Here is a 20,000-nt window from a genome sequence, read left to right as displayed (position 1 = left end):
TCAGCAGACCAGTGATAGTAATTTTCCATGACCACAGACTTTAAAGGCGGCTGCTTGGTTCAGCGTTGGGGTTAATTGTTGCGCAAAATTTACTCAGTGCAGTTCATGCTCCCAAAGGTTGCGCGTGTTGTCAAGAGCCTGCCATTTGCTTGGCAGATAGAAAGCTGTTTCCCTAACAGAAAGTCTGAAGCTTGAAGTTCTTTTCAAACCTTTGCTTGGGTAGCACTGTTAAACTGAGCAGACGTGCAGACTACATTTTAGTAATCTCATCACGTAACATTCGTTTTCTAAAAACAATCACATAGTATTGCATGTTTTACTGTGGTAGAAAATACGTTAGCTTAATGCTAACGTACAGTGGGGAAAATAAGTATTTGAACCCCTTGCGATTTCACAAGTTTGGCCACTTGCAAAGAAATGTGTGATCTATAATTGTAATGGTAGGTGTATATTAACAGTGAGAAACAGAATATCAACCAAAAAATCCAGAAAAATGCATTTTATAACATGTATGACTTTATTTGCATTTGATGCAAAAAATAAGTATTTGAACCCCCAAAACTGACTGACAAAAATGACTTAGTACTTGGTGGAATAACCCTTATTGGCAAGCACAGACGTCAGACGTTTCTTGTAGTTGGTCACCAGGTTTACAAACATCTCAGGAGGGATTTTGGTCCACTCCTCTTTCCAGATCCTCTCCAAATCTTAAATGTTGTGTTTTCAATGGGAGGGAATGAGGGAATGAGGTTCAAGCCCAATATTCCATGTTACATGGCCCCATCCATAGTCCCCTTGATGCGGTGGAGTCGTCCTGTACCCTTGGCAGAGAAACAGCCCCAAATCATAATGTTTCCACCTCCATGTTTGATGGTGGGTATGATGTACTCTTGGGGTCATATTCAGCATTCCCCCCCCGTCAAACACGGCAAGTCGAGTTGATGCCAAAGAGCTTGATTTTGGTATCATCTGACCACATTCTGTCTCCCAATCCTCCCTAGAATCATTCAAATGTGCAATGGTAAACTTCAGATGGCCCTGTACATGCGCTTCCTTGAGCAGGGGGACCTTGCGAGTGCTGCAGTACTTCAAAAAATGACGGCGTGGTGTGTTGCCAATGGTTTTCTTGGTGACTCTGGTCCCAGCTGCCTTGAGATCATTCACAAGCTCCCCCTGTGTAGTTCTGGGGTTATTCTGCACCTTTCGAATGATCACTGATTCCGCACGAGGGGATATCTTGCATGGAGCCCCAGACCTAGAGCGGGTGACAGTTGTTTGGTGTTGCTTCCATTAATGAATAATCGCAACAATAGTTATCTGCTTCTCACCAAGCTGCTTGCCCGTGGTTTTGTAGCCCATTCCAGCCTTGTGCAGGTCTACAATCTTATCTCTGACGTCCTTGGACAGCTCTTTGGTCTTGCCCATGGTGGTGAGGTTGAAGGTGTGAAGTATGATTCTTTGGACAGGTTTCTTTTATACAGGTCACCAGTTGAGATCAGGTATACCTTGTTAGACCAAATGAAGACTAATCTGTGTGCTTTTTGGGCACATAACTGGCCATTGGGAGCCAGAATTCTTGCTGTTTGCTTGGGGGTTCAAATACTTATTTTTTGCATCAAATGCAAATAAAGTCATAAATCTTATAAAATGCATTTTTCTGGATTTTTTAGTTGTTTCTCACTGTTTTCTAACTGTTTCTCACTGTTAAAATACACCTACCATTAAAATTCTAGATCACACATTTCTTTGCAAGTGGCCAAACTTGCTAAGTCGGCAGGGGTTCAAATACTTATTTTCCCCACTGTATATGGGGAATCCTATAGAGACCGCACTAGGTATTAGCATCAATTAATTCACGTTAATGTTTTTGTATGAGCCTGACATTTGCTCTGCAGATAGATAACAGGTTCCCTAACAGAAAGTCTGAAACTTGAAGTTCTTTACTTGGGAAGCACTGTACAACTGAGTAGACATGCATAATATTTTAGTAACCTCATCTCGTAACATTCGTTGATAGAATGCAGGCTGTGAGGCTCGTGTAAGACCTTACGTAAAAATAGACGCTAGTCTAGAAAAAGGGGCCGACGCACGCAAGACGTGAAAAGTCGCGCAAGGGTCACGCAAGGGGCTTGCGCGGCCTCTTGCGCTTGCGCTTACGCTTACGTCCCCGAGCATAAATCAGCCTTAAGACTCAGTCAGGCAATGGTGATCAAGGCTTTATTCTTTCCACTGTGCACAGAGGGAGAGAGCATGGCTTTATATGAAGATTCATCAACGTCTCTTACTGTATAAGATTACAAGTTGACAGGGAGTGGCCGTTAATCAATGAACCCAGCTTACATGGATATGATATGCAGTCACACTGAGAGAGAAAGAGCACCATACTATGCTAACTAATGTCTTGATTCTTTGGAACAGATTTTTCTGACCTTTAACACAGAGTTAGCACATGGAAGGAACAAAACTATAACTATAAGATCAGACATGCTTGTAAAATCGCTTTAAATTAAAGTGTACACTACACTGTAACTGTATCAACTAGAAATAGCTGGAACTGGTTGAAGTGCATTTGACTCCATGTTCAAAATGAATGTCACACAACAATCGGGAACATCATTGTGACAAGACAACTATGAGAGAATACTTAAACATAGGGAAATATGCTGGTCCTTCAAAAACAGCTTTGTCTAAACTTAATGCAGAACTTTAATTTGTCTTTGTATTTAAGGTCCAAGCATAGATAACATTTTGCACAGATATCTCTCTTGTTAAAGTAGCTTACTGTCGGCTAAACATGATGACGTCCTAAATGATAGTGAGTACATACAATCAGGCTCTCCCTGAAGAGCGACAGCTCCGGCCTTCTGCTCAGCACCTCCAGGAGCCCCATGCTCAGTTTGTAGTCTGTAACCAGGACCTAGGGAGCAAAGAAGGCCTTCACACCAGCTCTCAATGGAGTACTTTCTAGGAGACCATATGCCACGAAGGTAACTCTCTCTCACACACACGCACAGACACAGACACAGACACAGACACAGACACAGACACAGACACAGACACAGACACAACTCACACACACACACACACACACACACACACACACACACACACATAAATATATATACATAAATACACACTATCACAAACATGTACACACACACACAAACAAGCACGCACACAATACCAAATGTTGTTCAAGCATGCAGAGATAAAATGGCTTGTGAACATCTATGGATGGACACCTGATAATAAAGGAAGGTGCTCACCTTGTCAACTATATGGATGAGGCCGTTTGTTGCAGGCATGTCAGGTGAGATGAGTGTGGACCCTCCTACAACCGTGGTCTGGGAGAGAAAGAAAAGGAGTCAAACTACATTTACTTATACACTGTTAGATTGCAATACATGTTATCTATGGATTAAAAACAAAAATCTGATTTAGACCAGGAACATGTATTTTTAATAAGCTCTGTAATTGAGAGCAGTTGACTGCAACTCTGACACTGTTGAGTGGGGAGGATTAAGTTGCTGACTTCACCTCATTGGTCCAGGTGACAGGAAGTGACCTGTTTATGAAACAGGTAAGCTGCAGGCCAGACACCCGCAGGTCTTCTAGAGAGTACAGTCCGTGGACCATGTGACTTCTGTGGAGGAAGTTGCCATAAAAAAGATCAGGGAAACACATTCCTGCTGTATGGTGCCCAATCTGTGTGTGCCTGCTTGTGTGTGTGCCTGTGGAGGGTGGTGTCTGTACGTGTGTGTGTGTGTGTGTGTGGTCCATGTATATGTGCATATGAGTGTGTGTTTGTGTGTGTGTGTGTGTGTGTGTGTGTGTGTGTGTGTGTGTGTGTGTGTGTGTGTGTGTCTGTGTGTGTGTGTGTGTGTGTGTGTGTTCGTCTGTCTCCGTCTGTCTCTTTGTATGTGTGGATTCCCTGACCTGACCAGGCTGGGCAGGTTATCACCGCTGAGCCAGAAGTCTCTGTCCTTTTTGCTCATCTGCTGCACGGCCTTGGCACTGGGCACAAACAGGGTGACGTTTGCCGTCTCTGAAAGGACCTGACTGAGACCAGCATCCTGCAAATAAAGACCCAGAAGGTGGTAAAAGAGCTCTTAGGTCTGATCCAATTAGATCTGAGGATGAAAAGGCTTGTTGTTTTACTCACCTGGACCCATTGGTAGAATTCACTCATGACAGGTTCAACAGCTACAACCTACACACACACACACACACACACACACACACACACACACACACACACACACACACACAGAAGTTACACTTTCCAAACTTGGTGTTTGCAGCAATAAAATAACAAATGTGATGTAGCTTAAATTTAACATACTAGTGCAGTGCCCGTAGGGGGTAGCATCTATGACGACGACTGTTCTATGACTATGACATCATTCACAAAAAAAAAAAAAGTGTCCCGATGTATCTGTTGTAATTCGTTTGTAGGCCTACTTTGTTTTCTCATTATTGCAATATTGTTGTAAAATGGTGCGGCTCCTTTAAGAGCCGTACGTACAGGGTGGGTGTGGCAGAGCGAGGATGAGAGAGCGAGAGAGGTGATTCTGTGGAATGGTTTTTGTGTGAGCGACCGGAGAAAAACATATGTGCTGTAAAGTTATTTCGGTGTGTAGTGAATAAATCCTCTAACAAAGAATACAGTGGCGTACCAGCAGCAGAGAGTAAGAGTGCGGGAATTAACCCCGAAGTTATAAACAGTTGATACTTCGGCCCTGGAGCAGTGAATTCAGTCTCCCCTGCAATCTCCGACTACGGTCAGAGACGGACAGTGCAGGAAAGGTTAACAATATTATAAATCTCAGTCTGCATTTACCCTGGCTGGGAGAGGCTGTCATTTGGAAGATACTGTGTGTGATCGCCTTTGCTCTGTGTTCATTAAACCTGTCAGCTACATTACTTTGAAACTTAATATAAAGAAGCTTAAAAATAAACGAATAGATCAAATCAATCACTGTCTTAAGATTACCTGAGCAAAAGTCTGTATCTGTTCACCAAGAAGAATTTGAATGCGGACCTCATCGTATCCAACGGTATTCTGAACTTTGAGTGAAGGCAGGATAGTTACTACGCGTATATTGTTTGATTGTGACGTCACTACCCATAGTGCCGACGGGACAGGAAACGATAACCCATTAGTGGCTACGGGAAACGGTAAAATACAAATATCTCGCGAACTATAAATTCAAAAATCTTCAAAATCAAGGATGCACAGGTTCATGACATGCGTAAGCTACATGCGAAATATCATAACTAACGTAACTACCGTCAGTGAGATACGCCCTAGACAGACTGACACCCACACAGAGATTCCTGGATTTATAGATAGATTCTATCTCTGCTTCTATGCACGCAGACACAAACACACAGGACTCACCTGATCCAGAGTTCCATAGCACTGTTTTCCATCCCCTGAGAAACCGTCCTCACACTGGCACTTCCATTGGGACTTCTGGTACACACAGTTAGCCTGCAGCAGACAGTTACCCTTACAGCTTAAAGAGACATTACAGTTGCTAAAAGCTAGCGAGTTAACTAGCGAACAGCCAAAGGGTTTACCCGACAGACAGAAACAATAGCACAGTTGGCCCTGATGAAAGTTAGCTGGCATGTTAACTGATTAATTTTGGTGAAATGCCGTAACTGTGCTATAAATGCGTTATGTGGGGTTTCTGACTCGGAGCACAAAACTACTTTGTGAATAGCCTGGACTAGTGAGAATGCCAGGTCTGTTTATATGTCTTTTAAATGAACATGATAATTAGATTTAGTGTAATGGTACTGCCAAACATGTGTGCATCATTGAGTGTGTGAGTGTGTATACCAGGTAGTGACATCCAATGTTGAGTCTGACACATGGATTGGCAGGCTCACACTCGTACCCGTTGCCACGGTAACCACTGTTGCAGACGCAGTCACTCTGTGAAAAGAGAAGGTGAATGAATCAAAACAACGGGCCACTGTCAGACAAGTTGAGGTACAATATCAACATGGGGTGCCTTAACGATTCTAATGCGCTATAACAAAAGACACTGTTTACTAACAGAGTCAACTAACGGTTAATTAATGTTAAGATATAGACATTTTTAGGAATGTGAGAGAACAAGAGGTGTTAGATTACAACTTTGAGCAATACAGAATAACTGTAGTTGAGTGGGTTTGAGGTTGAGTTTCTTTTTACGATGTGGCTAAAACCTAACTGAACATGCGATGTTGTTATAACACTGACTTATATGACAGCATATAAGGTGCTATAACAGAAGGTCAAGTTAAAACTGAGCGAAACTGAGTTATGCTAAATCTGTACGTTATAATTTGTAATAGCATGATACTTGCCCGACTGATCACATCACTTACTCATCGTTCATGCATGTGTGTGTGTGAGAGAGAGTGCAAGTGTGTATGAGTGTGGTATTATGATACGTTTCTCTCTCACCTGTCCTGGGCCTATGTAGATACATGTGGCGTTGGAGTGGCAGTTCCCACGTGTGGGCTCTAGGCAGTTGTCAACACGCTGACACTCATCTCCATCAGCCTTCCAGCCAGCCAGACACTGGCATTCATGTGTGCCTGGCCCAGTCTTCACACACTTGGTCTGCGGACAACAACAAACACACAACACACACACACACACACACACACACACACACACACACACACACACACACACACACACACATACATACACACACACACACACAAACACACGCACACACACATACACACACACACACACACACACACACATGCAAGATGTTCACATGGGCCTTACACCCAGATATCCCTGGTATAAGTGTGTAAGTTTGTGTGTGTGTGTGTTTGTGTGTGTGTGTGTGTGTGTGTGTGTGTGTGTGTGTGTGTGTGTGTGTTTGTGTGTATGGTGTGTGTGTGTGTGTGTGTGTGTGTGTGTGTGTGTGTGTGTGTGTGTGTGTGTGTGTGTGTGTGTGTGTGTGTGTGTGTGTGTGTGTGTAGGTGTGTGTGTGTGTGGACATACATTGGGGCCGCAGCCTCCCCTGTTTGGTGAAGTACATGGCTCTGTCTCAAAGCAGGTTATCCCATCTCCTCTGAAGCCCTCTTTACAAACACACCTGCAGTGAGTAAACACAAACACACCTGCAGTGAGTAAACACAAACACACCTGCAGTGAGTAAACACAAACACACCTGTAGTGAGTAAACACAAACACACCTGCAGTGAGTAAACACAAACACATTTCAGTTTGGAAAGTGATGATCCCCACCGCCCATTGCAGACTGAAGAGGTAGAATATGGCATCCTTTTGGAGACTAAGAGAATGACAACACCTCTTCTGCATTTGCACTCACTTTCTTTCTGTCTGTCAAAATCCTGACCCTGAGCCTGACCCTGAGCATTACCTTACCCTAACCTTGAACCTGTTTCTATTCCTCATTGGTGCCAATAGACAGAAGCAAACAAACAAAAATGGACCCAGTGACAGAAAAAAGCAATAAAATAGTAAATACAACTTTTTCCACAACGGATAGCACACTAGCAGGCAATTAAGAGTTCCTTCAGCCATTCATGCTTTTTCATTTAACTCACATGATTAAGAGGGTGGATATACAGTACTTAGAGAGATAGTAAGATGGTAAGGCAACTGGTAACTGTGAAAAGTATCAATACAAACATACCAAAATATTTACATAAGTGGACGCGTTTTGCATTACTCTTCACTGAAGGGACTCGAAAAAAGAAAAGGGAAATCCTAATAACATTTGAGTCACTATTAGACCGGCTACGGTTATGCTTTTCTTGTCATTAAGTCCTGGGATGTTTTCCGGAGGCTTGACTTACTGGACTGTGCCGCCATTGAAGTCGCAGCTGGCATGTGCGTGGCAGTAGGACACCGGGCCGCACGGCTGGGTCTGGCGCTCGCAGTAACTCCCTGTGAAGCCCTTGGCACAGGAGCCCTTCTTACAGGTGCCTGCTGACTCACGGCGGTTATCACACTCGCCATGGATACACTGACAGGCTGGGAGAGATAGAGAGAGAGAGAGAGAGGGAGGGAGAGAAAGATATGATGTGTGTGTGTGTGTGTGTTTGTGTGTGTGTGTGTGTGTGTGTATGTGTGTGTGTGTGTGTGTGTGTGTGTGTGTTGTAATTCAAGTTCAGTCTTTCTAATTGTTTACTGAACATCACCTTAGCAACCCCTAAATGTAACCATAACAGAGTAACAACAGATCTGAGCATCTGTAAATAGTCTATAGGGACCATCCCAATGAAGTGTGATCGTAATTTGTCATATTTCTGTGAAGACAAATGACATGTAGTGCTAACATGTGCCTGGCGAGGTGCACGGACACTTACTGCTAGAGCACTCTGGTCCATATTTCTTAGGGTTGGAGCAGTACTGACATCTCGAGCCGATGAAGTTGGGTTCACACATGCAGGTTCCATTCCCATCTATGCCGTCATTACACTGAAGCAGAAGCATAGGTCAGACACACAAACCCAAAAACGAAACAAAGAAACCCACAACCAAAAAATGAAACATACAAACCCACAACTAAAAGCATACACCCAAAGGGAGGGGGGGGGTGGGGGGGGGGGGGGGTGGAATGTGTCTAACCCTATATGAGCCCAAGCTGTTGCTAGCAGACAATGCAAGGGTGGTGTTTACATAGTTAACTCTACTAGAAATGTGGGAGAAATGACTGAGACGGTTATGTTACAGTTTCATGATATCTCACCAACTTGGGATCTCTTAGCTGTGCACTATAGCACAACCTTTAGCACAGACTATAGCACAACTATAGCAGAACTTATAGCTAAACCTTTAGCACAACCTATAGCAGAAACTCACATAAAAATCTCCTGACAACCACCACTATGATAACATATAGATATATATATTTATATGCTCACTGTGCCATGAGAAGAGCAAGGTGTGGTAAAGCCCCCAGGACAAGATGTGCAGTCTGGTCCGTAGAAGCCCTTGCAACAGCGAGGCGTCTAGAAAGGGCACAGAGGAGTTAAATCTCTGCAGAGCAAAGGCAGAATAAAACACGAGTGCACACAGAGTGCGTATGACAGAAATGCTGCCGCTGCAGCTCTCTCACCGTTACTGTCGCGTTACATTTGGCGTGGCAGCCCAGACCCAGACCCAGCCCAAGGTCACAGCCGTAACCCAATTCCTTCTGCACAATGCCACCACAGGATGGGGTTGGGGGATATCATCAAGAACAAGCAATCTCTACTGTCCAGTTTTCATACTTTTATGTTATTGTCTGTTTAATTGAAGCTGATTGTTAATTTAGTTTTTATTACTGCACTTTGTGCGTTTTGCTAAACTGTTTGAAAATAGGTGGGAAACAATCACTGAAAGACTGCTTACCATGCGGACACCTGGCTCACACAGAGACATGAGCACATTTTGACATGGAACACATGTACCCTATGAGTTTGATTGGCAAAGACAGAGAAAGAGAGAGAGAGAGAGAGAGAGAGAGAGAAAGAGACAGAAACAGATAAACAGAAAAAAGAGGAGAGAAATAGACATTTGTTAAGGCAGGGGTGTCCAAACTTTTTTCAAAGAGGGCCAGATTTGATAATGTGAAGATGCTCGGGGGCCAATCATCCTACATATTTTAACCATGAAAGTTACATGCAAATACAGAATTTACATTGTCACAATTATCTTTATTTTTCAAATGGCAATGTAACCGAATATAAGCCACTCAGGCAGGCAAGCAAAACTGTAAAAATACAATTCTGCCTTTCATTCATATCTGGAGTCAGATAACATTGAACAAGCTTCATGGAATAGGCCTACCTTAACTCATAAACTTCATTTTAAACAGGAGTTATAAGTAATGCTGTCTGTTAAAACATGTGAATTTTGCTCTGTCTTTTACAAGATCAATCAGAAAGTAATAGTTTGTGTCACATATACAGGTACATAACATCGAAGCCAAATCGTATTCAAGAGTTGAATAAAATAAGTGCCCAAGTGCATATATTTACTTTGCTTTTGGATTTTCATTGTTAATAGTGACAGATGTTACTGTTCAAAACACACATAATTTCAGATTGACCAAGAAACAGACAAATTGCTGACTCTAATCAGAAGGGTCATACTGAGATCTGGATTTCAGTAAACTGGCCAGGTCGGGGTTTGACGGCACTGGTTGAGATGCGAAGTTTTGAGCTCAACCGGTTCTTGTTTAAATTCATGACAGAGAATGTCTGCTCACACAAATATGCTATGCCAAATAAGGCAACCGTCTATTGACAAATTAGGCAAACACAATTGCCTCGATTTTCAGAGAAAAATATTGCAATTCCCATTTCTCCTGATAGCCCTCACTGTCAACTTTCCTCTTTTTACTTGCCATGGTAAAAATGATCGGAGAAGGGTTCGCGGCAACGTGTGCAACAGTAAAGCTGTACTAACTATCACAGTGTTGCCTTGTTCTCGCGAGACAAACATTTGAACGATGCCAAAGTAAAAGTCCAATACCCTAGCGGCTGAAGGAGGGATTGCATTTGAACGTTTTATTATTTATTTAACAGTGCTGGCGGGCAATAGATAATACATTATAAGACCGAAGCTGCGGGCCATATAAAATCTGACCGCGTGCCAAGTTTGGCTCGCGGGCCGGACTTTGGACACCTCTGTGTTAGGGGAAGGCCGTAGATATCTCAGATGAGTCAATATGGTCTTGCTCTCACCTGGACAATTCTCACGGAGGTCTCATCACACCTATGGGGCAGCAGTGGCTCTATGGAGGGGGGAATCAGAACTCCATCCACAGAATAGAGGCGCCCATTCTTCGCCTCCACATCTGCCTCCAGGATACGTGCCCCATTCACCAGGATCTGTCCCTGAAACGGATCACAGAAAAAAGCATGAAGAGATGGAGAGAGAGAGAGAGAGAGAGAGATGGAGAGAGAGAGAGACAAAGAGAGACAAAGATAGAGAGAGAGAGATGGAGAGAGAGAGATGAAGATAGAGAGAGAGAGAAAGTCAGAGAGACGTAATCGCTTTACATCTTTTTAAACCTGACCACTCCAGGGATCCAGTCTCGCAATCTTTCACATTCGTATCTATCATTTAAGTTTATCTGAAGAAACCCACAGTAAGCTTCCAGGTTAATATTATGTGCTATTAGTCATGGCACTGCCACCATTGGCACCTTGCCCTTCCTGCTGAGCCACTGGAACACTATATTGAGTCTTGATGTAGTCATTTAGGCACATTTTTTTTTAAGTAGTGTTACCCACTGAAAGATCTGCATACCACAATCATTTTCATATGTACCTTACAGTTACAATTAGAGTGAAGCAAAAAATTATCTAAACATATGTTTGTTCCTTTCACGTGTGAACTACGTGCTAAGGTTGAGAGGAATGTTGATTGTTTACCCCTATCCTGTGTTAGGTATTTTTCTTTTTGCGTGCTGGTTAAGAGAGGAGCCACCGGAAAAAGCATTTTGTTGTAACAAGATACGTTTTACTGGCAAATAATGATAGCAAATACAACCATCAATGCAATGCAGTCAAGAATGTAACATCAGCACTGCATCAGATAGCTGGAGAAGGCGCATTCTGATCAGATTCAGTAGGGGTGCTGTTCGCCCTGTCGGGGCTTATTTTCCCGACAATGACCTGCGTTCTATACATTATCCCTTACTTATACGGCTACTTGCCAACACGAAAAAATAACTTAACACAGTGTGTCTTTTTACAATATATTTGTTACTATACGTAGTGTTAAAAAGCAGAGAAATAGTTCGCCAAAGACGTTGAACTTCAAAAACGTTGAACATTCTTTAGAACACAGCTGCTCAACCGTACGCTGAAACTCCATTGGTAAGTTACCGGACTACTTGCGGAATGCTATGAAAGACGTGATTCAGAGGCAAAAAGGCCACTTTCCTTGACAGCGGTCATTATTGCATAGCAACGGTCTGCTATCGGTTATTATCTCCCTCTGGAACGAAATACTGTTTTCTGATTGGCTAATGGGGTGTACAATAAGTTCGTATAGATGGACACCTTGGACGTAGTCACAGTAGAAAAGTTAAATCGCCGTTCCATATCAATGCTCTTGAATGGTTACCATTGACAACAGGCCCGGGGTGGGTAATCGGGAGAATCGGGAGCTTTCCCGGTGGGCCACTTCACTTCTGGGCCGGTCGAGAATTTAATTTTTTGACATTTGTCACGTTCGTTCATCTTCTCTTAAAGTAGGCTAAACACGTTTCACATTCTGACACCGCAGCCTCGGCATGGGTTGTACCTAGGGATGGGTATCGTTTGGGTTTTTTCCGATACCGGTACATAACCGATACTTTTAAAACGATACCGGTGCCTAAACGGTGCCAGAACCGATACTTTTTTTTTTTTTTTTAATTAAAGACATTAGGCTTATTTATTGCCAAGGCAAATAGTTTTCTTTAAATTTAACAATATATTAACTGTTTGAGGTATACTATAAATAAAAATAAATACAAAACACTTGGCTTCAAACCTTTTAACTTCAAACTATGAACAATATATTAACTTATAACAACTGTTTACAGTATACTTAAATACATATAAATAAATACATAACAAACTCTGTACACACACTTCAGTAATACTTTTGCAGAAATATGAGCATGTTTGCCTTCAGAGTAAAACAAATATTAATTAGTTTGCATTTATTTAAACCCACTGGTTTCGTGAATGTGTACTGCCCCTTTAAAAGTTTAGCTTCAGGGCCTCTTGAGTTCTCTCCCCCATTACGCAATTTTGTTGTTGCATATGCTGCACGTCGCCTTGTTTGAATCTTTTTGTGCGAAATACAGCCACACTTTTGATCGTTTACCTTTCGACATTTTCTCCGTTATAGTGATGGCTAGCTCTGTTTGTGCTTGCTCTGTGCAAGGCTGCCTGCTCTTCGCTGTCAGACTGTTGCAATGTTATTGTAGCGTCCAAGTTAGTGCTCTCTTAAGAACTCACATTGAGAAGGAATATCTTTGGATGAGACGGTAGCTCTCCGTTTAATAAAGCGTATCCAACTTCTGCTTAGAACAACCACACTTATCTTGAAACCGAAACCACACGCAAGTCAACCCATTACCATGGCAACTCCTCAACACAAATCCCGTTTCACTAGTCCCATACGGAATGCAGCGTGAGCGACACAGGCGAGAGTCTATATTGGGAGATGGAGCAGTTTTATATGTGCCCCACGAAATATGTTATCAACACAAAAAAGTATACAGATCGTACTCAGAAAGATCTACGCCACCAACGTTACTTCTCGTTAGCTATCGCTAGTTTTGTTAAATTATAAAAAATTTAATAAAAAAAAAAAAAAAAAAAAATTATCTGCTCAGGCACCGAAAGGAAGCACCGAAATCTGCGTTGCATTTCGGTCCGGGTAGGTATCGGTTGTATGGAACCGGTGCCGTATTGGCACCGGTTCTCGGTACCCAACCCTAGTTGTACCATGCGAGGAAGTTCTCCCCTCCCAAATAGAGTTGGTTGGGTCCACAGCCCGTCTTTTCCAAAAAGTTTTCTCATTAGACTGCTGCTGGGCCGGCCCAAACGCATCGATACGAGGCAGGGAGGATGGATGGGAGGAAAAGGCCAGGAGGGGCTGAAAAAGCCAGTTTGAAATAAAGAAAGGCATTGGAGGAGGATGCTGCCAAATGTGCCAAGTTTACCGATTTATTTTCAAGAGGTAAAAACACAAGTGGCAACTGGTAAAGAGAGACATAGGCCTAATGATTAGCAACGTAAATATTCGGCTAGCATTGTAGCGTTGGTTAATATCGTTGTAGCGTTGTAAACCTATTCGCAAGCAAAATATTACATTTAATTGAAATATTAGCCTTTTTATATCACCCAATATATGGTAAAATGACTCCTGCTGAAAATGATGAGCACGAAATGTGCAATGAGGAGGCCATGACTACAGGGACAGGTAGAGAGGTTAACCAAATAAACAATATGAATTAAAGTTATTTAATGTAAGAAAGAGCAGTAGGCTATATGACAGTGCTTGATGAAAGAAAAGAATGCCAGGGGAGATTTTAGATGATGAACCAGTTGTCTCATCTGATGTTGCTTTCGAAGTGAATGTCCATAATGTTATTCTGGACACTGTGGCAGGTAGCATGGATAGGAGGTTTTCAGCAAATGCAAAACTTGCCTCAGATTTAGTTTGTCTTGACCCTAAAAACATTCCTGAAATAAAGATAGATGGGCTCCCTAACTCAGCACTCCAGGAAATCAGCAAATGTCTGCTTACATTTGATTACAGAGTTACTGTTAGCACATTACAAACTGAGCTGTCTAGCCTGGCATACCAGTGGGAGAGACTGAAAAAGTCCTCTCTTGAAGGTTGTACTGTCAGGGCATGTAGGCTAGTGAGATGGCACAGGAAGGTCAGGAGGATAGTGGCGGACTACCATATATGGAAGAACCAGAGATGGAGCTTGAAAGCAGGACCTGTTCCATTTGCCATTTGTGCCCATTTAATACTCTCACTGTACAACCTCCTCACAGATGCTTGTCATGTCATTAGGTAAGCATATAAGTTTGGGTTGACTTTGTCCATCACACAGGTTGCATGTGAGAGAAGCTTTCCAAACCCTAACATTTGTGAAGAATAGGCTTCGAAGCTCATTGAGTCAGGAGAACTTGATTGATTTAATGTTAATGTGCACAGAAAAGGAAATCCTCATGTCTAGAAGCAGTGACACAGTTATAGATAAAGTGGCTGAAACCAGTGCAATGCTTAGGCGGTTACTGATGCTGTAGATGCTGTTGGTGATATTCCCAATGTAACTGTTTACTGTACTGTGAGTTGAACTGTAAACATTAGATCAATATCCTCGTTGTTGAAGAGTGGGATAGGTTTCAAATGCTTTATTTATTTATTTCTGCTTTTGTTAATTATCAATATCCTTGTGGAATAGCGGAATATTTTTTGTTGACCTCTCAGTTTAAGTGGATTATTATTTAACCTTTACATTATTTGTTGAACCATGGTATTAATTAAAAAAAAATCAGAGCTGAACTGTTGCTTCATTTATTCAATTTCCGCTACCATGGAAAAAGTGGGCCGGTCATGGGCCTGAAATTCCCGGGCTGAAAAGTGGCCCCACTCCGGCCCTGATTGACAACCAACGTAACGTTTATTTTGTGACAGCTAGGATAATTCGAATAAAGATGGCGGCCTGTTGGGAGAAGTTAGTGGGAAATGTTTAATGTGAATTAAGCTATCTACACGACTTTTTATAAGTCTAAATTGACACGTTAGTTGTTTATGTGCTCCACGAATGTTGCAGAGTATTGTAAGTCTTAACTGAAAGTCTCGAATATTATTTGTAGGCGGCTGCTAACGTGTAGACGAAAAACCCATTCAAACAGATGGTAGCTCACACGGCTAACTCGCCGGCTCGATTGTGAGCCTTCGACCAAAATCACCAAACTTGACCTCCCTGTTGCTCTGTCCAACTTCACCATCAACGTGAGTTCAACTTTAAATAGTAAAACCTTATGAACAACACCTTTGTCCCTGTGTCCGTTTACAGAGGAGAGCTCATGAGTGTCACTTTGCAGCAATGCCCGGGGAAACTAAAGGTTATATGATAAGACCAGTTCCACGCACTACTTTCTCTAACGGGAGCACTAGGCTTCAAATCAAGAATTCATCAGGTTATTATGCATATTAAGTTTCCTTAAGATAAAGGAAATTCTAAATAATAATAATAATAAAAACATTTTTGGATGTTGTAAACGGGAGATAAGCGGGATAACGGCCTCCGAGCTGTCCAGTTCTACAAAGATAATGGACTCCGCTGCGCGTCGTGGTGTTCTTTGCCCCGCAGCGTCCATTATCTTTGTAGAACTGGACAGCTCGTCGGCCGTTATCCCTTACATAACTAACCGCAGAACGTTGGGAAGCCCCATTCAAGTGAATGCAGCATTCTACAGCATTAAGAAGAGCCATGTAATAAATTATGTTAACTATCATTTAATGAAGGACATTACATAACACAGCAGCCCTGACCAGATCCATTTCTCTGTGTGACCACTGATTTGATATCCATGTTACTTCAACCAAACCTTACTACTCACCTGTTCTGTAGTATTTATATTCAGGACCTGATTTGCCACAGTCTCCAGACTTGACTGAGACAGTAAGTTGAAGACTTCCACCTGCCAAAAAATGGAAGACTATCAGATAAAATGGAACACATTTAAAACAAAGCCAACATGCACACTCATACTCATCTTCAAATAAACATACACAAACACACACACACACACACACACACACACACACACACACAGACACAGACACAGACACACACACACACACACACACACACACACACACAAACACACACACACACACACACACACACACACCCACACACACACACACACACACACACACACACTCACACCCACCTTGGTGTTTACCACGTGGTGTCTCAGTAACTCCAGTAGTTTAGTGGCTCCCTGTAAACAATGGGACCATAGTTACACAAGCACAGTGAACACAGCAAGGCTAACAGTCCTGACCTGACGGTGAACTCAGATCTCTCATGTAAACATGCAAGTAGATGTTTACCTCATCAGACTTGAGATAATCCAGATATCCTGCCTGCATTGTAGTTAGCGCTGCATTTGTTGGGGCAAACAAAGTGAACGGGCCTTCCCCATCTACTAAGCTCTTCACACTGGTTTTCTGAGGCAGGGGAGAAGATAGACTAACTCAGGCTTTTACTGTAATCATATGTCAATAATTAAGAATAATGTAAATGTAAGAACTAAACTATCTTTATTTAGTAAGTATTCACCTCCAACAAACTCCTGAACATGGAAAATTTGCTGTTGTCTGACAAAATCTTCATCAGGTTTTCCTGCAAAGGAAAATGGGAATGTCTAAGCCAAGCAAGAAAATAAACAAATAGGCAAAACAAAAACAAAAACATCTGATTTATGATTTTTGTTATTTATGCATTATTCCATACTGAGACATGATAAAGACATTGCTGCACAATATTCCTACACATTGTTTGTCTTGTCATTGTTTGGCTTGTTACAGCTATTTTAAAGGTGCATTATGCAACAATTATGCTTCAGGATTAGGGTTAGGATAAGCAGTTTAACCTTAAAAATAACAGCTTAAAAAAAATTGGGGCGCTACAATGATTTTTAATATGGAGAATCGCGTCCGTGCCATTGGCATAACAGGGTCGATAGGCATATAACTGCGTTCTGTAGTTTTGCCTACCGCAGCCAGCCGACCTGACTTGTTAACCTTCTGCCGATCTAGTAAGTAGCTTATTTGCCGTCTTGCTTAGTCTTGTGTTGCACTTGCTTGATGTTTGACTGTGTAAGGACAGTCCTTGAGTAACTAGTTTGTCATAATGTCAAAGTCAGCACATTTCAAGAGATTTCGTTAGTTTTAGCTGCTAGCATACCTTTAGCGAATAGCTATTGATCCATAATGCACCTTTAATGCAACGGTTTATATTTTCCCGGACTTGTTACATGTAAAGAAATCCTGTGGGGGGATTCGAAGCACATGGTTAAATAACAAGCCGGGTCAAGTGACGTCTAACTCTAAGAGAATAAAACCATATGGGCTCTTCTATTAGGAGGTTTACGCTTCTCTGAGGTAACTTACTCAGGTTTGTCACTTAACCACTTGCGGTGCGAATCCATGACACCGTTATGAGCGACACAATTTCCAAACCCAATGCATTTCAACGGGAGCCAAACCATTGTGACGTAGACCAGCGATTTGGGAGACGTGACCGATGAAAATTCGAACATGTTGAAACTTATGCAAATGAGGAGCGATTTTTCCCGGCAGCGGCCAATGAGATTGTTTGGTGTTGTCTTTGACGGTTTGAAAATTGTAGGACTGTGGCATCGTTTGGTCGACAGTACACGCCCACTCAAAGCGATGGAAGTGGGTCGCGTCGCTGTCATGGATTCGCACCGTTACTTGGACTTACTACCCCCCTGATGCAAAGAACCTAGATGATTTGCAAAGAATGCAAAGGTATACTGGTATACCTTTATTCTGTAATGGCCTCCTTCAGATTGACAATATTTTGGTTGGTCTGCAAAGAATTTTGGCTTTGACTCAGCTTTAAAGTGCCACCCATCTGAGAGTGTGGTGCCCTGTCTGGATGGGGAATTCACCTCTGTGCCACCCATCTGAGAGTGTGGTGCCCTGTCTGGATAAGGGTGCTCACCTGTGTGCCACCCATCTGAGAGTGTGGTGCCCTGTCTGGATGGGGTATTCACCTCTGTGCCACCCATCTGAGAATGTGGTGCCCTGTCTGGATGGGGTATTCACCTCTGTGCCACCCATCTGAGAGTGAGGTGCCCTGTCTGGATAAGGATGCTCACCTTTGTGCCACCCATCTGAGAGTGTGGTGCCCTGTCTGGATGGGGGGCTCACCTCTCTCTGGCTTTTCACGGTGGGTGCAACAGTGTCCATCAGTTTGTTGATGATATGGATGATGCCGTTGGAGGCCACTAGGTCAGGGTCCACAATGGTGCCTCTCCTACTGCTTCCAAAAACACGATATTTGTGCTGGTTGTCCTGGGGATGAGAGACAAAGAGAGTCTCAGGAGTGGACATTTTAAGCCAAAGTCATTGTGATTTCAGGAGGAGCAGGTGAAATGCAGCGTCTTACTAGAAATAGCTCTAAATTCAATTCAACAAGAGAGTGCAACTCTAAAAGAAAACACCACATATACACACACACACACACTCAGACACACACACAGACACACATCTCTCTTTATCTTTCTCACCTCTGTCACAATCTGAGCTTGCCTTCCAGTGAGTGTGTAGAGGACCCCAGCCAGTGACTCCAGAGACTTTTCTCCACCCAACATGTGGAGTTTGGCCAGGTAAAGTGCCTGTGCTTGGTCTGCTAACAGGTTCTTCAACTAAGGAAATCACACCAAAAGATCTGGGATTTATTTGTAGGTTACATACAGAATGTGCACTAACTAGAAAAAAAAAATGTAACACAATGGGACAAATGGGAGAGGGGTTTTACATGAAGTTTCAAATTGAGTCAGTTGATTTCAGTTACAACAGTCAGAATAAGATGCAGCCTTCTTAAGCATTTAGGCTCTGACACTAGCATATCAGGAAGATCAAGGGGTGGCGTAGTCAGCTGTACTAGGGGGCGCTACATATAGGTATGTGTGTGTGAGCTTATTGAAATATGTACATAGTTTTGTATAATAAGCTGTGTGCATGTGTGTTTGGTTGCATCTTACTGTTGTTTTGCCTTTGCCAAAGCCCTTGTTGGTTGGCACAAAGACAGTGAATGGACCACTTGAAGTGAGAGGCCAGGTAAGAACGGACCCTGAAGGAGTAAAGAGAGTAAAGCACACACACACACACACACACACACGAAACATCTGCCTAAACATGTGACCACAATCCCCCCAACACACACACACACACACAGTAGAGTCTTACCAAATAGGGAGATGGCACTGGTCAGCTGGCCTTTCCATGGCCCGTTGGGTTGTGAGTTCAGCTCTTGGAGCCTATTCAGTATGTTGCCATAGCATACTTTCCCGTTACCAGTGTAACCATCTTTACAGCTACACCTAAACATTGAGATAGGGATTGCATTAGTATTTACTCACTTTAGCATTTACATTCATTGATATAAACCAACAGTAGGAATTTTGGTTTGGAGTGTTACTGCATGCAAAAACCATCAACCACCAACAGCCCAGTGGACTCTGATAAGAGCTTGCTAGCAAACAAACTGATGTCTTTTTGCGACACAATTGGTGAAATCATGCTGTGAAAGCTTCTTTTTTTAAATTACATTTTCACAGGGTGCTCCGTCCAAGATTCTAGACCTCCATAGTGCTAAGTGGGCACCACAGGTGTATTTGTCTGCTCCACACATGACCATGAATCATCCAAATTAATTCAAAGGTGACATCAACTGATA

The 20,000-nt window shown here is 42.6% G+C and overlaps 1 protein-coding gene across 1 annotated transcript in view; it reads right to left on the bottom strand.

Annotated features, from left to right (window-relative positions):
* stab2 (stabilin 2) overlaps positions 1-20,000 on the bottom strand; it is a gene marked incomplete at its 3' end in the record, with an annotated part of 52,460 nt that overhangs the window by 23,086 nt on the left and 9,374 nt on the right. The window contains exons 10-32 of the mRNA XM_080834461.1: positions 19,511-19,644; positions 19,306-19,394; positions 18,829-18,966; positions 18,470-18,613; positions 16,851-16,913; positions 16,622-16,738; positions 16,459-16,509; positions 16,123-16,203; positions 10,717-10,869; positions 9,380-9,439; positions 9,105-9,182; positions 8,911-8,997; positions 8,353-8,464; positions 7,840-8,017; positions 7,019-7,112; positions 6,461-6,619; positions 5,849-5,944; positions 5,402-5,494; positions 4,163-4,210; positions 3,937-4,073; positions 3,538-3,643; positions 3,267-3,344; positions 2,828-2,917 (exon numbers count right to left, since the gene is read on the bottom strand). Of these exons, the coding sequence (XP_080690587.1) occupies positions 2,828-2,917; positions 3,267-3,344; positions 3,538-3,643; positions 3,937-4,073; positions 4,163-4,210; positions 5,402-5,494; positions 5,849-5,944; positions 6,461-6,619; positions 7,019-7,112; positions 7,840-8,017; positions 8,353-8,464; positions 8,911-8,997; positions 9,105-9,182; positions 9,380-9,439; positions 10,717-10,869; positions 16,123-16,203; positions 16,459-16,509; positions 16,622-16,738; positions 16,851-16,913; positions 18,470-18,613; positions 18,829-18,966; positions 19,306-19,394; positions 19,511-19,644 (2,386 nt within the window). The remainder of the gene's footprint in view (positions 1-2,827; positions 2,918-3,266; positions 3,345-3,537; positions 3,644-3,936; positions 4,074-4,162; positions 4,211-5,401; positions 5,495-5,848; positions 5,945-6,460; positions 6,620-7,018; positions 7,113-7,839; positions 8,018-8,352; positions 8,465-8,910; positions 8,998-9,104; positions 9,183-9,379; positions 9,440-10,716; positions 10,870-16,122; positions 16,204-16,458; positions 16,510-16,621; positions 16,739-16,850; positions 16,914-18,469; positions 18,614-18,828; positions 18,967-19,305; positions 19,395-19,510; positions 19,645-20,000) is intronic.

Source organism: Sprattus sprattus (assembly GCF_963457725.1).
Source record: "Sprattus sprattus genome assembly, chromosome: 3".
Taxonomy (NCBI): domain Eukaryota; kingdom Metazoa; phylum Chordata; class Actinopteri; order Clupeiformes; family Clupeidae; genus Sprattus; species Sprattus sprattus.
Note: the sequence above shows the minus strand (reverse complement) of the source record. Positions and strands in the feature narration are given on the sequence as shown.